Raw genomic sequence first — 17,292 nt, forward strand, 5'->3', positions numbered from 1 at the left:
ATGTGGCAGCTGGTGGGATAAAGAATCCGCTGCACCCCCCCGCCCACCCACTCCGGGGACCTGCCCTGCAATTGCAGAAAAGAGAAATAGCAGCCATAATAATCATCCTGATGAGAATAATAATAGGCACTTAGAGCAATCACATCTTTTATCTAAGGGACACCATATGCTCTCGTCACAAATGTTTAGTCCAATGTTGTGGGAAGCAGTAGGGGGACAGTAGGAGGAGGAGACGAGGTGCGTTAGCGGCAGGAATGAGAAAGAAGCCAGGGGCTCCGGCTTTTGGAAGGTCCCTGTCTTGAGGAGCAGTCGGAGGCTTTCCTGGGCTCCCACTAATGCCTTCTTTTCGTCTTCTTTTTGCATTTAGCATGATCTACACTTTGGTGAGCTCTTAACTCAGAGACCACGCACATCATCAGAGACTGGGATGGGAGAGGCCTGAGACTGAGAAGTCCACTTCTGCTGGTGATGGGAGAAGGGACCAGAATGGGACGGCAGACGCTGGGTGAATCGGGAGCTGGAATCATGCAGCAGCCGGGGGCCCGAGTTAACCGTGCACATATGTTGTGGCCCTCTGTGTCATAGTCTTTGGCGTTCACATCCCACACTCGGGTTGTAGCGAGGGCCTGGGGGAGTGGGTGACAAAACACTCAACTTCTCTGGAGCGAGAATGGCTACTTCCTCAATCCACTTCCTCGAACGGCTCCCTGCAAGTTCACACTGAGTTCCTGGACTGTGAGAGTGGAGGCTGGAAGATGTCTGCTAAGGAACAGAACACCAGAGTCAAGGCCGAGTCTGTGGGACCCGTTGAAGGCCTCAAGGATGTTGTGGGCTCTTGTGTTTCTTCCAACTGCTGGCCACGCCCTTCACCTCAATGGGAGGGGCTGGAAGGTGTGCAATTTGCTCCAGCTGGACCAACCCTGAGACTGCAGGGGTGTCTGCTTTTGTGCTGTCATCATGACATCATGAGCTGGGTTTGGGGCAGTATGTTGGTAATGAGTTATGTTCAGAGTCACAGGAATGGGGGTGTCCTGGGGAGGGGAGAATCATAGGAAAGATGGTTTTTAAAAGTGTTTCCTACATGTTCAATGTGTTCATTCTTCACCACAATAAGGTATATTCTTCTGCTGCCACTCAAAGCCACCACAGAGTCATTGAAGGCAAATCAATTGGTCAACATGAGTCTTTGAAGCTACCTTCTTTTTAAAGATCCTAAAACAGTTCCCAGCCCAGAAAATGCTGGAATGTCTGCTCCAAACTGTGGGCATCCGACAGCCAAGAAGTTAGACGACATAATTATAGCTTCATTTTATGATGCTGCATCATTTGTACTGTTTAGTTTAATGTGAGGACATTAGCTTATTCAGAATTTTCCATTTGACATTCTCTCCTTTTTTGGGTAGGAGTCGTGCTGGGGGGCTGTAATAATGACAAGGCGGAGATTTTTATTGTGTTTAAATTGAGCACAGTGATTTTGACCTTATTCTCCAAACTTCCCTTCTTTTCTTCTGTTTGACATACGCAAGCTATTTATACTTGTTCCCAGTTTCCATCCGAAACTTGTGACTCAGGTTTTATGAATGATATTTGTGTAATGCGTCGTGTGCTATGTTTAAAACGCAGCGACAACTCGAGTGTGTCACCTACCTGGCTGTCTCATTTAAACCCATTACAGGCTGGATTCATCTCTGTATGGTTGGTAAACTGATAGGTAGAAAACGCAAAGTTTCAAAAAGGCATGTTTCTTTTACAAATCCTAGAGAAAACAAAATGCAGACTTCTACTTTGAGGCAGAAGGTATAAAGCCAGAGGATTTGAGGCAATATTTTGGGGAGCTGGCTTCCCCTTGGCAATCCTCATCTCCCCACTGGGTTTGGGGTTGGAGGGGAGAGTTCCCCTTAGGGCTGGTTGGCCTCATCTCGGACTCCATTCCTGAGAGGACCAGTTACCCTCCTCCAGAGAAACGAGCCCTGGGTTCCAGGCTGCAGAGAGCAAATCTAACCCCCTAGCCATCTTGCAAATGCCACTGAACGGAGAGGGTCATGGGCCATGTTACTTCTGACCGTGGAGCTGTTTTGTTTGTTATTTTAGATTTTGCCTACTTTCTAAAAGGTTTGAAGTGGCTTATAATAGCAGACACAAGTACAGAAAGACTGTTAACATGGAAATAGGAAATTCGAGTTAATCAAGGAGGAGGATACAGAGATACCAACTTCCTGAACAACTGTTTACTGTGATGGAGCTTTCAATTTGATATCCTTTCTCTAGCAATTCACATTTACATAGTCCTTGACAGTTTATGTCTTGCACATCTTCTCATTTGACCCTCCTTACAATCCTGTGAAGCTGATACTATTCTTTTTCCCAAGTGAGGAAACTGAGGCTCAGAGAGGGTAAGTGACTTACCTGTAGTCACATAGCAGTCACAGACCTACCTTTGAACCAAGTCATCTGACTTTAAAAAGCCCATGTCCTTGCCATCACACCTGAAAGCTGGCAACATAGTAGAGTCCTGGTAAGTTTTGATTAGTAGCATTAAAGGAAAGATTTAAAAAATAGAGCTATAGAGGAAGTGCCTGGTTTTCTTGCCCTCTGTGTGCTAGCCTCAGACGTGCTTTACTGAGGGAGGTTCTTCTCTGAGCTGGTCCTCTGGAAGCTTTAAAATCTGCAAGTGCCTCTGAGGCAGTTCTTATGTTTATGAAAGAGAAACATCAAATATTTCCCACCCGCAAGTTGTGCTGGGAAGTAATTCCAGTTGTCTGTTGGGATCTTGAGCCGACTTTCAATTCCTGAGAAACACTATTCATGATGATAAGAATAAGAGTAATGGGGGGCTGTCCCTGTGGCGTAGTGGTTGAGTTCAGCGTGCTCTGCTTTGGCGGCCCGGGGTTTGCGGGTTTGGATCCTGGGCACGGCCCTACACCACTCGTCAACCGTGCTGTGGAGGCGTCCCATATACAAAATAGAGGAAGATTGGCACAGATGTTAGCTCAGGGCCAATCTTCCTCAGCAAAGAAAAGAAAAGAAAAGAATGAGTAATGAGTACAGTTGATGGAGCCTGTGTGGTGTGCCAGGCTTTATGCCACAATCTCACTCAACCTTCACAAGGATCCTATAAAGCAGGCTGGATATTTTTATTCCCCCTTTACAGATGAGGAAACCAGGGGGCTCATGGAAGGTGAGCCTTCCCTAGGTGAACTAGCCAGAGCAAGAGCTCAATGCTATGAATAAGTAACAAAATGATAACAATAGCTATAAATTGAGGTGTTGGGCATTATTCTGTATGCTTCAAGTGCTTTTATCTGAGCCTCATAAGAACACCATGAGGTCGGTATTATCTCTGTTTCATAGATGTGGAAACTGCGAGAAGGTGAGTCACTTGCCGAGACCCACAGCTTGTAAGGGGTGTGTATAGCCGTGGCTGAAGCTGAAACCGAGGTCTGCGTCTTCTCACAGAATTTGCCTGCTTGAATATCTTTGTCCATCCTTGTTTATCACACGGAAATGACCAGGGGAGGAAGGGGAATAGAACAGGAGAAACAGCGCCCTGGAGAAATCACAGAGTGAATGTTTCCCTTGGGTGATGGAGAGCTCTCCCTACCAGGCAGGAGAGAGTTTCTCAGGGGGGCACAGGCATCACGTGGAGGAGGTGGTGGTGACCTGGTTTCTATTTCCTTAGAGAGGCAGAGCCGCAGGCCTGGCATGGCTGTCCCCAAAGGTCAGAGTGGGATCTGCGGGGAGTCACCTAAGGTTACTTTCCCTTCACTTAGTGAAGTGAATAATGGCCCCCACTGCACTGACTTGTTGTAAAGATTAAATGAGCTCATGTTTGCAAAGACTTTAGAGGAGTGCCCTGCACATGCTGAGCCCTACCTGACTCATAGTAGGAGTGAGTCTCCCTCGCTGTCCTAACTCTGCCCTGTGCCCTTCCAGGGCAAGGTCCTGCAAAGGAAGGGCAGTCAACCAGCCATGCAGGAAGGGAGTGAAGATCCCAGGACCCAGCTGCGCTCCTGATGCCTCATTCCCATCTCCAGTATCCGGAGTGGGGATCAGGCTGGGACCGGACACCGACACCTCGTTTCAATGCCATTGTCTCGAGCCAATAGTGATACCAACTGCCATCGAATACTTGCCACGTGCCAGGCTCTATGCAAAGCACTTGACAAGCTTGGTCTCATTTAATCCCCACAACAGAATTATGAAGCCGGAACTATTACTGTCCTCAATTTATAGTTGAAATACTAAAGCTTACAGAGGTTAAACAAATGAGCCAAGGTCACAATTACTAGTAAGTCGTGGAGCCTAGACTCACACCCGACTCTTTTTGTGACTCCAGGATCTTGACCACTTTTGCATTTTTGGAAGGGTGATGGGAGGGCAATGGGATGTGAGAAAGAAGAGAAAAGGGGATGAAGAAGCAACAGCAGGGGGCTATCCCAGAAGTGTGGCTCTGCTCACCTTGTATATTTCACGGCAAGCAACTCAGTGTAAATGACCTTGTGGTTGGAAGGATTTGAGCTGCGGGATCTTGCGCAAGCTTCTTAACCTTTCTGAGACTCAGCTTTCTCATCGGTAAAATGGGGATAATAATACTTCCCTTTGAGTGTGGTTGTGATAATCAAGGTAAATTATGTACATAGAGCTTGTACAGAGAGGCTGTCTCGTTATGGACGCTCAGCAAATCTTGGTCCTCTGTGCTCAGCTCCACTCCCCATCCCTTCACAGAGCTGAAGGCAGGGTTATGTAGAATAAAACGGTCAAACGCTGCTCATAGTAGCACATGGCAACCTTCAATGAATCTTAGCTTCCTTTCTCTCCTCCCTCGCTCCTGGGGGTGGACTGTCCCAGGCATGCGACATGGGGAAGAGAGATCAGCCCTTTCAAGAAAATCTCCCTTTTGCTTCATAATTTTAGTTTCCGTAGTTGCACCAGTGTTGAATAAAGTTGTCACCATTATGACAGTTTTGTTCTTCATGAGAGACGAACACAGCCAGCAAAATGCTTTGACAACAATTAATTGCGCTCACGCTGTGTCACTGCACAGATCCATTTCATAACCCTTTCTTTTCTTGCACTGGGGCTGCTGCAGTCCAAGCTGTGCTCTGGGAAATAGAGTCCAGACTACAGAGCTGCCCATCCAAGCTGGACATCTTGGGGCTGCCCTGCTCCTGAGCCTTGGGCAGAGGCTATAATCACTGTGGGTGTTTGGAGGCATTCTGGAACATGGCCTGTGACATGCCTCATCCCAGGCAGAGGGAAGAATGAGCTGAGCAGAGGAGTGATTCTTCAGGACACAACCTGGCATTTCTAGGGAAAGATAGGGGTATGTCTTAGCTTCATCCTGGTTAAGGAGCTGGGAGCAGTCTTTCCCTGTTTCCAGGAGCTCTGTTCGTGATGGAAGTACTTTGCACAGCTGAGTTTGTAGAGGGAGAAGACCTTAGCACTGACACCTTGGTTGGTTTCGATTGCAGCCCGTGATCTGGAAACAGAAGCAGGGTCAACACAGCCACAAAATAGTATCTTCCAAGCTTTGCCCCCACCCTCTCCACGGTCATTTCTGCTCCTGTTAGTTCTGCCGAGATTCTCAGATCATTCTGCGCAGATCGCTCTGGATGCCCCAGGAGTGTCTTCCTGTGCTGTGAACTTGACCTCTAGGTCACCGTGTGATGCCCACATTTAGTTCCTTCCTAGCTAGTGGTGTGCTAGAGCTGGCTCATACAGGGTTTGAGAGCCAATTGTTAAATTTTTTAGGGATTTTGCTAAACAGTTATTAAACACAGCTGTTATTACAACTGGTTATGAAAGCTTACAATGAAATAAATTATATTAAAAACAAAGGTAATATATATAGTCAAAACTCATCACCTAATTATTTTACTACATTTTACTCCTATCTGTGCTCCTCAGGGTATGTCTGTCGTATCTATAGTGGAAATACTGTAGAACAGCGTGCTACCGTGCATTTCTTCCCATCTTTGTGTTCAGCGATGTCCCATTAATAGCCTGAAATTGGTGATGGTGGGAATATTTACACCACAGAAATTGGCAAATGCTATGGATTAGCTCCCTCTCACCCCTGCCCCCCGTGCTAGTCATTAAAGATTTACTAGTACTCACTGTTCACATTTACTGGTACTCACTGTTCCCAGTTCTGCCACAGTGTATGGCTACACCGTAGGAGCCAGTGACTAAAGTGGCAGCTGGTGACCAGTACCTCTGAGGGCTTGAGCACCAGAACCCAATGTTCAAGACCCTTCATGGCCAGATCTGCCACCCACCCCACAGCAGTGACACCACTGGTGCTGCCACTTACACTCTTTCTGTCCCCTAGAGATGATGGGAAAGTAGCTTTTTAAGTTTCATGCACTTAAGTCACAAGGTCTTGGGCCTGGAGATAACATACGTGAAACACAATAAGCATGAACGTAGTTTTATGCTTTGACGCTAGCCCCACTGCCCTTGAGTTAATTGGGGACCATCATTCTTCCTGAAGGATGGGTCCCTTCCCAGGAGGCTTCCAGGTCCTCATGCAGCTAGGCCCATGCCTCTTGTCTGAATGCTGGGGTGAACTGCACTCTGCTGCATTACCCACCTTATAAGGTGGTCTTAATGATAAGCAAGGTAATGTCTGCAAAGTGCCTAGTGCTGTGCCTTGCACACGATAGAAGGTCAGTACCATTGCTCCTTTCTCTGCTTGGCCTTTCTCTGCTCGGCTTTGCAGGCTGTTCTCTATATGGGTGTCCCCTCCCTAGCCAGCCTTATGGGCACCATTCTTCTACATGCACTCTCTCCCCCAGGCAGGCAATCTCCTTCCTGGGCCCCCTGGTACCCTAGGGGGCAGACACACACCTTTTGGTTTAGAGACGCAACAGTCTGACGTGGTGGTTTTGTTTCTTGGAGTGTGACTACCTGACAGTGAGCAGAGAGAGACTTAAATGCCATTGCAGAGTTTCTGTTCAGGCATCATACAGGGGTCTGAGCAGTAACCCTGTCCTTTTCAGAAAAGCTTAGCCTGTCAGAAAGACATTGGCTTTCTGGTAGGAATCTATGTCTGATATTTTAGAGCAGGGGAAGTGGGAAAATGAGAACCCGGGTAAATACCAGTCCCCACGTTAAATTATAATGAAACACGTCAATCTGGCTGCCATGCCTGGGACAGTCTGTGTGATTAGCAATGAGAACAATAGGGCAGCCCTAGAGGCTTTGGGGGAAATTTTGTTGGTGGCCTCATAAGACAAGTCTTGTGATGCGGTTCTTATTTTCCCATAGCTAAATTGAGAGTAAGTTTGACGTCGAGGGAACTTTCTAGACTCTACTAGGTACAGAGAGCCCTGTCAATGAGATGGAGACCACAGCTTAATCTAATGCCCGGCAGATGGGCCAGATCCCCAAGGGATGGCTCAGAGCCCTGTACTCTCGGCAACTGGTCTTTCAAATCAGCACTTCTTGTGTTTAACTACTATTTCGTGATTAGATTAAAACAACTGTGCCTCAAGATCTAGCACTTCCTTCACCGTTACAAGTGCAGCGGAGAAATTAGCAGTAAGGGCCTGGCTGCAGCTCCAGCAGTAATGACTTCTAGGTAAAAATAAGAAAATGAGGCCTGGTCACATTCTTCACTAGAGACACATGCCATCTAGGTCTGGGTTACTGGAAAACCCCCATCATAGGTTTCAACATCACAGTTTGGGGAAGCCCAGCCCACACCAGACCCAAATGTTCAGCACCAGTTGGATGATGATACTTTCCAGAGAGCTAAATAGAGGGAACCCAAGAGCTGGTTCATGGATCAGCATCAACATGGAAGGTGGAAGCTCATCCTGAGTGGGATGCCATGGGGCTTTGCACTTAACTGTGTCTTGTTCAAAGTTTATTATCAGTGACTTTCACATGAAGGCAACTGATCAATTCTGGGATGATACAAAGCTGAAAAGGATTAAATCAGGACAGAAAGAAGAGGTTTAAAAAAAAATCACAGTCTCAGACTCACTGGAGGAAAGACAATAGGCATTAATGGAAGGTCTTGAAATTGGACTCAAAAAGTCAGCAGCAAGATAGTGAAGGCCAGGTGGGGTGGTGACGGGCAGTGGGTTTTAACTGACACTAAGCTGATGTTGAGCCAGCAATGTGATCTGTCTGCCAAAAAGCTATGGTGGTTTGGGGCCTCATTATAAAAAGTCTAGAATGAAGTGATAGAAGATGGCCCTAGTGTCCTCAGCCCCCATCGGCTCTCCATGAGGAGCATTGTTCAGTTTGCAGCCATGTGCTTTAGGAGGGACACTGAGAAACTGAGTGTGCCCAGAGCAGGGCATCTGTAGTCCATCTCATAGGACTTGGCAGAGGAGCTTCAAGAAGACTATCTTCAAAGAATCAAAGTCTTGGGCTGGCCCGGTGGCTTAGCAGTTAAGTGTGCACGCTCCGCTACTGGTGGCCCGGGGTTCGGATCCCGGGCGCGCACCGACGCACCACTTCTCCGGCCATGCTGAGGCCACGTCCCACATACAGCCACTAGGAGGATGTGCAACTATGACATACAACTATCTACTGGGGCTTTGGGCGGGGGTGGGGAAAGGAGGAGGATTGGCAATAGATGTTAGCTCAGAGCCGGTCTTCCTCAGCAAAAAGAGAAGGATTAGCATGGATGTTAGCTCAGGGCTGATCTTCCTCACAAAAAAAAAAAAAAAAAAGAACCAAAGTCTCCAAGAGCACAGAGGGCAGGAATTGGGTGAAAGTGGCCCTCCCCTATCCCTTCCTCTTCATAGGGTATTGGAGAAGTTACTTCCCAATGAGGAGTCTGAAGAGGTGTCAGGTGGAAGGAATGTTCTGTGGTCAAATGCCTGTGGGACCTGCTGGGCTAAACACATCAGCTGGCTTTCCCGTCCCACCTTGGCGGGAATCTCTTAGTCATGAGCATCAAGAGGGATGACAGTTTGCAGGGCACATTCTGTGAAATGCACCAGGAGAGACTCAGAGACAGGAGTGGGGCAGAGCTTGCGGGGGTTGATGGTAGACTGAGAGATGAGTATGTATTATGGGATGGGATGGGTTCCACATAGGGAACTAAGTATCGGAAGTAATGTGAAAAAGTTGGGCTTGCTCCAAACTGGACAACAGCACTAATGATAATTAATCTACATAATTCGAATGCAGAAAAAAAATAGGAAGGGCTGAATTCAGGATCCCAGAGATTATAAACTCTTTGAGGACAGGTTTTTATTTAGATAGCTCCAGAACTGGGCTTAGTCCTCAAAAGGCCACAGTAAATATATGTTGAATTAAATTGAATTTCGGATTGCTTTTGGGATCAGCAGGAGGCAGAGATAACTCCCACAGTAGGAATCAGTGTCCTATGCGGAATGAGAGAGGGAAGAATGCTAAAGCAATGTGGAGGCCTCAGGCAGCCCGCGTCCTGGAAACTTCTCGTTGCTTCACTAGCAGTAAAACAGGCTAAGGCACGTACTGGCAGACTGCAGATGGTTGTTTACCACTGCGAAAACCTTTCTGGGCTCATTCTCTGAATCACTGAAACATACAACTCCTAGACTCAAAGGAGCAAAGACGACCAGCTCTGCAGAGTCACAGACTGACTAACTCTAAACTCCATCACCTTTTGTACTCATAACAGTTGAGAAAACCTTGAGAAAAAAGAAATGCCAGGCCTTTGATTGCTGTTTGTTGGCTTGGAAGAGTCTGGCTCTTGGAAGCAGCTGTGGGGAGTAATGCACAGGAAACCCACGCGCAGTTCCCCAGGTACCGTGGGGGTGTCCGAAGTCCATCACTGGCTCAGCTGTTGCGCCGTGCTTCTGGCAGAAACAGGGCTTTAGTGGCTCCCATCTTCCCACATAACCTTGGAAGTTCTCCAAGCTGGAGCCATAAAAGAGCGAGGGGGCCAGTGAGAGCAGAGTAAGTGGACGGTGAGAATGACTAATCCCAATCAATTCTACAAGGTTGCCCTTTCATGTCCAACTTTTTTTGGGTTGGTCAGCCTGGTCCCAAGGGAAGCAAGGCAAAGGCAGGATTGAGCTTGGTAATGGCATCTGGCCCGAGCTCGATCATGACACCACATGCCCCCTCCACCCACTTGCCTGCTCTCCAGAGAGGCCAGAGATGTGGGGTTGAGGGTGTGTGTGGAATGGTGGGTGATCTGAAGGGTTTAAAGTCGACTCCAGGGTCCAAGCCTGTTCAAGAGCCATGGGGAACCCTAGGCTTCATAATCCTCTGCCTTCCTGGTTTAGTTTCCAGCTGAGCTGTGGTGTTAATCAGGTGATCAGTGAACTCATATATGTTTGTGTGAGCCCTGGTCTTGGAGTGAGAATAACCTAGGTTGAAATCCTGACTCCACTTCTTGTTGGCTGTGTGATGTTGGTCAAATTTCTTAACCTTTCTGGGTTTTAGTTTTCTCAATTGTGAGATGGGGGCACTAATTTTAGGGTGATGGATGATGGAACAGTAAATAAGATTATTTATGTGAAATCAATTTACAGTGTGGAAAATGCAATGCAGGTGAGGAATTATTACTATTATGGTCACAGAAGGAGTTGACTTTTCTTCTGCTTCAAGAGTGTGTTTAGGGGCCGGCCCTGTGGCGTAGCGGTTAAATGCGCGCACTCAGCTGCTGGCGGCCTGGGTTTGGATCCCGGGCGCGCACTGATGCACCGTTTGTCAGGCCTTGCTGTGGTGGCATCCCATAGAAAGTGGAGGAAGATGGGCATGGATGTTAGCCCAGGGCCAGTCTTCCTCAGCAAAAAAAGAGGAGGATTGGCATGGATGTTAGCTCAGGGCTGATCTTCCTCACACAAAAAAAGAAAAGAGTGTGTTTAAAATATAGCTGGATCTGAGTCTATCGGATGGAAGAGCTGAAAGATTTGGGCTTTGGGACAAGAGGGGAATAAATTGCTGCCCAGTCCTGATTTTCTCCTTAAAAGGCTGTCCTTGATTAGGTGGAATGTTCCAGGCCTCTCTAAAGGCTGTTGACTGGTGGGGTACAGGATGTTTCTCATACAGCTTTTTGACTCGTAGGCCAATGTTTTATTCTATGTCTAAAAATAATACAAATATTTATATGATAATTTTATCAATCTTGATGACTTTTCACTGAGAAAGAGACTTCTGAAGTGAACTCCATTAGGCCAGTTTAATTGCTTGGGTAATTTTTAACATAGCACCATTAAACCATTTCTAAATTTTCCATTTTTATTTTCCTAAAATTATTTCCCCTGAGATCAATTATCTTCTGTATAAAGTTTATGGCAAAGATTAAATTTATCAGTTAAAAAAAAATTATAGCTTCTGCCATTGTGAGTTTCCTATGGAACCACCAATTTTACCAAGTCTGAATTTCCCGGGTCAAATTTTGCAACACCAAATTCTTTTGTCAATGTATAGTCATTAACAAATTTTACCATAGGCTGTTTTAGCCAATGGAACTTCTATTTGGTAATGAATGTTTTACTAATTCTATTTTTCATATCAAAGTCTTCAGTTTCCATTGTTATCGATCTGAAGTAGTTCTTCAGTAAGCTTATATGTCTCACATTTTATCATGGACTGTTTAGACATTGTCAGATGTATTTTATTCTGATTAGTTCTACTGGAAATAGTAATTATCATTGGTTTCAGGAATACTAGTTTTTTTTTACTTATTAACTACTGTGTGAGAACATTCTCAGCAGTTGTCTTCAGATGTTCCTGGATGGCTCCCTTGGCCAGGGTTGGCTGTGTCTTTAGCTAATCCACCTCTGCTTTGCCTATGTGGAGCAAAGAGGGCAAGGGCAATGTAAGGGAGGGTCAGAATGTCCTAATTTAATTGAGAGATTGAAAGCAGAGGAGAAACATGGTCAGATTTGGGCTTTGGAAAGCTGGTGCTATCTTTAGAGTGGATTGGAGAAAACAAAAAATGGTTGGGAGATGGTTAGAAACTACTGCAGAAACCCAGGGAAAAGACAAATTGCAAACATTTATATAGCACTTGTGTGACAAGCATTGTTCTAAGCATTCTCTAAATACCATTTTATTTTAGCCTCCCAATAACTATATGGGGTAGGTATAATTATTATCCCCATTTTACAAAAGTGGCACTTGAGGTACAGAAAGGTTCAATAAATTATCCAAGATTATAAACTAGGAAGAGGTGGATGTGGATACAGAATTCAAACCCAGGTAGAGAGGCTTCAGGGATTGGGCCTTTAGCCCTCTGATAGTTTTCTGATGCAAGGAAGAAGGGGGTGGGAAGAAACGAGGATTTTGAGAAGATTATAAGAAGATGGGAATGATGGGGTTTGGTGAGAAGGGTAAGGAATTTGAAGATGGCGTCCATGTTTCTGGCTTTTGTGCCTGGTAGACGGTGGGGCAAGAAGGGAAGAAAGGGAAACGTATGAGAAATTGTTCAGTCTGGTGTTGTACGAGTTAAGGTGACTCTAGCTATGGTGTAATAAACAGCCTGACTCCATTTTCAGTGTTTGATTGCTGGCAGCTTTCAAGCCTCATCACTCTCCCTTCCCCTTCTTCCCCATATCTGGGCAAGATGATAAGAAATATGCATGATCCCTTCCTTGACACCAGTGGGAAGTTCCAGCCATACAAAACCTGGCCTGTGTGTGGGAACATTTGCCCTAGTCCCATCCCCTAACCACAATGAAAACCACAGCCAGTCACCCCTCCTTGCTATCTCAAGTCACTTTTGGACTTGCTTGGGAGCCTGCCCTGCTCTCCCCTGAAACACTCATTATTTGAATTATAAATCTCTTCTTACCCTCTTGGTGCATGTGTGGCGTCTTCAGTCTCAAGATCCAAACCACATTCTGGGTATGGAATTGGTCCAGCCCCCACCCCAGGGCAACAAAAACATATGGTAACAGATAAACCCTGAATCAATCATTTTATTTCTGGTTGATGTGATAGTCCAGTGCAGGAGTTCCAGGTCAGGTAGCCTTCCATGAGCTTATTCAGAGACTCGGGCTCCTTCCATCTTGTAGCTCTACCTATTCAAGATCTTTAGAATTCTCTCCATTCAGTCAATAGATGAGAAAAGAGCAGGCAGGATCATATGACAGGTTTTTGAAAGGATCAGGCTTGGAACTGGTACACATCACTTCTGCTCATTTTCCTATGCCTGGAACTCAGTGGTATAGCCACACCCCCACACAGAAGGTTGGGAAAGGTAGTCTAGGTGGGTTTTGGTGGATGTGTAGCAGTCCCCATCACAGATATGTTGACTTTGAATATTGGTCATTGGTCAATTCGTCATTGAGATGAGACATTTATAAGGTAGGAGGATAGAAGGGTCTGAGGAGAAAGTTCTGGGCTAGAGCTATACCTTTATAAATCACCTTCTAGGTGATGAAAGGAGAAAAGGAAAAAGACAGAGAATAGTTCTACTCTTAATTTTATTTTTGTTTGATTTTCACCTTTGAGGATTGCCTTCCAGAACCTCACTAGCAGTAGTGGGGTGTTGGGGTGGGGTAGAAATTGAACAGTAAGATGAGGAATACCATTCCCTTTGAATTAGAATCAGCAGCTGCCTACACATACACCACGCACGCACGCGCGCACACACACACACACACACACACAAACACACTTTTTGTTAATGATCTGGCTCCTCCAGTCTCCTGCCCTTCTAAGCCTCCACTGAGAAGGCTAATTGGAGAGAAGAGTGAAGGAATGGCAGAGTGGGTAAAGGAGAGAAGAAGTCAGCCTGCTATTTTAAGGATATGGAATTCTTCCCATAAACCATTATGGTCTCCTTGCCAGTTAATTTCATTTTGAATGAAGTTGAAAGGTAATCTGATAGGTTTCATTATCTCTGCAAATAATTCATAAATTCAGATGAATTCAGGACTATGACATAGCATGCGGGAAGATTTCAAGGTCTGACAAGGTGATAATTACCAGGACTGCACTGGAGTTGACAGTTGGTATTGGAATGATCTCTTTTGTATTGAAATTTTGTGTGTGATTAGGAAAAAAGACAGCTAAATTGAATTAATCTGCAGCAGTCGGCAGACACACACTGCTCCAGTGCAGACCAACAGAGCTGTGTGTGGATGTGTGTGGCGATGGCAGAGTCTTTGTGCCTGATTTAGAACTTCCTAGGCAGAGGACTGTCACATCTAGCCAACGACAAGAGCAGTTCAAATATGCAGAGAAGAATGGCATGTTCAGTTCCAGAAGCCGGGAGAAACCTAAGAAAGAGAATCAGAATACATTTATCAGCACAAGCCAGCCCACTTGTAGTAGCTCCTTCTTTGCTCAGGCTGGAGATGTATTGCCTCATTAGCTGGTTACATCCATTCTACAGTCTCCTCTCCTACTCCACTGCTCCCAGATGGATGGCAGGAAGGAAGACAGAACATAATGTTTGTCTGGTGGACCAAAAGGAAATATTGTCTTTTGTAAGCAATAAAGCATTGCTGTATGGTAAGTATACTTAAGCTGATGGGATATCTTCTATGGCCCTGAAATACGTGTAAGCTTATGGAATAAACTCGTAAGTTTCAGGATAACCATAACAGTAAACGGATAGAGTGCATATATTAGAAGATTAATACCTGCAAGTTAATACATCTATTTATTCATTTGTGTATAATTTATTCACTCACTCGTTCATTCATTTATACTATAAAAGTTTATAAAATCTGCCACACACAACATTGAACGTACAAAGATGAATAGAATGAAGCTGTTACTCTCAGCCCTCAAGAAGCTCACACCTGTCTATTTCTCTACCTCTAGCTCCATCTATGCATCTATCCATTCACCCATCCATCCATCCATCCATCCATCCATCCATCCCTCCATCCGTCCATCCATCCATCCATCCATCCATCCAAGATGCCCACTGGGACCTCAGAGATTCAACTGAGCCTCAACCCCCCAATATTATAGCTCTGTGAAACTCTAAAAGCCCTCCCCATGGTTTCTCTGCATGCCTGATGTTTATTCCTCTTCCTTCCCTCTGTCTCTGAGCTTTTGGGCTGCTTGGAGGTTCCTGATTTTAAAGTCATAGGATAAACACACAGCCTTGCCCCATCCTTGGTTTCTACCTCTCCAATTCACACACCTCAATTATTTTGTGAGTTTAGTAATTTTACATAAGGTGGGGGAGGAGCAAAGAGAAAAGTCATATCATGGAACCTTGACCTTCCCCTCCTTCCTTTCCCTTTCTCTTACTCTTCTTGTGTTTCTTCTAAAGACACACAAATAAACGTGACTTCCAACCCTTCCTGCCCCAACACACACACACCACAGTCTCATACTGAATAAATGATGTCCTGGGAGTTCAACTTTTACCCCAAGTCAGTTGTTTAAAAAACAGTTTCTGAAGAAACCTTCCCAAAAGGAATTGGAGAAAGAAAAAGGATTCTTTCCCCCTCTACTATGTATTATTTATCTATGTATCTTCTATCTTAAAACCCCAGTCTTAAGACATGGCATGGGTAGATGAATGTGTGATGGGCCATGACTCACAGACAGATAGATAGGTAAGTAGTATATCTTAAAACTAGGGTCAGCTTCTATATACCTCAGCAAAAGAAAATTTAAAACTTCAACAATTACAGTTCTGTTTGCGTTTCTATTTCTTAAGCTAATGTTTTTAAAGTAAATATCTTGGCCTGAGATCATGCACTACAGGGTACAAAAATGCATTCAATCAAGTTTAAGCAGAGAGCCATGTATTAGTTATCTATTGCTGTGTAACAAATTACCCCAAAATTTAATTACATGAAACAACAAACATTCATTATTTCACACTTTCTGAGGGCCAGGACTCTGGGAGCGGCTTAGCTGGGTCGTTCTGGCTCAGGGTGTCTCTTGAGGTTGTAGTCCAGATGTTGGATGGGACTGTGGTCATCTGAAGACTTGACTGGGGTGGAAGATCTGCTTCCAAGATGGCTCTTCACGTGACTGTTAGCAGGAGGCCTCAGTTCCTCAAAATGTGTGTTCTTCTCACAACATGATACATGGCTTTCACCATAGTGATCGAGAGAGGAGGGAGAAATCACAGTGTGTTTTATAACCTAGCCTCAGAGGTGGAGGAGACTACACATGGGTATGGCTGCTGGGAGTGAGGATTATCAAGGGCCATCTTGGAGGCTGGCTACCACAGGACATGTCCTTAAGGGCACTAGATTCAATTCTATGAACATCTGAGAGCAAGAAACCAGTGGAAGCAGAATTGGGAAGAGAGGAACTTGTGTTCTCTTTCATCCTTGCTTCTTTCTAGTTCCTTTCCTTACACTGGTGTTCGTGGCCTAATATGGTCACTTCAGGATCCAACTCCACATACTTTTCAGTTTAGCATTAACAACAACAACAACAATGTATTTTATAATAGTCTATTTTACAATGATCATTATTGCAATGGCTAACATTTCTTGAGCAGTTCTGGTCTATGCACTATGTTAAATGCATTGCATAAGTGATTACATTTAATTCCAGAATCATACGCCTATTTTGCAAATGAGGAGACTGAGCACGAGTGATGTTGAAGGTTACTTGGCTAGAGCTTCTGGGCCGTTCATTTCACATTTCTTTAAGCAGAATCTCACTGGTCACTGCCGGTCAGGTTTTCCTACGTGGCCCTGAAGATGGATGTTCTAGCCTGGGGGCTGCTCCTTCTGAGGCTGTGGGAAGAACATACTGAACTAGAGGGAAGAATTAAGCATGGCAGGAAAATGGATTAGCATATCCGCTAGAGTAAGCAACCACTTTGTTAAGCTAAGACTTTACCTTAATTGCCACCATTAGTACCTAGAAATCTACTTGTGCAGTGTGCAGATACAACTATCTACTGGGGCTTTGGGGAAAAAAAGGAGGAGGATTGGCGATAGATGTTAGCTCAGAGCCAGTCTTCCTCAGCAAAAAGAGGAGGATTGGCATGGATGTTAGCTCAGGGCTGATCTTCCTCACAAAAAGAAAAAAATAGTGCTATGAAAGATTTTCTTTCGGAATATCAGCAGTTTAAATGTATGCTACTTTTTTTCATATTATATTTTGCCGTCTTGTGGCTTGCCTTACAGCTACCGAAGAAGCAGGGGTTTTTTGAAAGGGACACAAGTAAAAATCCTAGAGGAAGGGCCCATGGTGGATGTGTATTTCAAATATACATCCATCTAGCTCCCTCTGCCAAAAAGCCAAGATTTCTTCGTAAAAAGTAGAGAAATTCTTTAAATACCAAGCACTTCATCCCACTCTATTATATTTCTGTCTCATTCCATCTTTTTATATTTTTATTGTTTCTGGTGAATAGAAGAATGTGGGTAAGTAAGCTCCATTTCCGAGACAGGGGAG

General features: G+C 45.1%; 1 protein-coding gene across 1 annotated transcript in view; it reads left to right on the forward strand.

Annotated features, from left to right (window-relative positions):
* Positions 1 to 5,828, forward strand: part of CNIH3 (cornichon family AMPA receptor auxiliary protein 3) — a 110,963-nt gene extending 105,135 nt beyond the window's left edge. The window contains exon 6 of the mRNA XM_087424399.1: positions 368 to 5,828. Coding sequence (XP_087280525.1) covers positions 368 to 395 — 28 coding nt within the window. The 3' untranslated portion in view covers positions 396 to 5,828. The remainder of the gene's footprint in view (positions 1 to 367) is intronic.
* The last annotated feature ends 11,464 nt before the right edge of the window (positions 5,829 to 17,292 follow it).

The sequence above is a fragment of the Ceratotherium simum genome, chromosome 36 (genome assembly GCF_057802395.1).
Source record: "Ceratotherium simum simum isolate JZ-2026a chromosome 36, ASM5780239v1, whole genome shotgun sequence".
Classification (NCBI taxonomy): domain Eukaryota; kingdom Metazoa; phylum Chordata; class Mammalia; order Perissodactyla; family Rhinocerotidae; genus Ceratotherium; species Ceratotherium simum.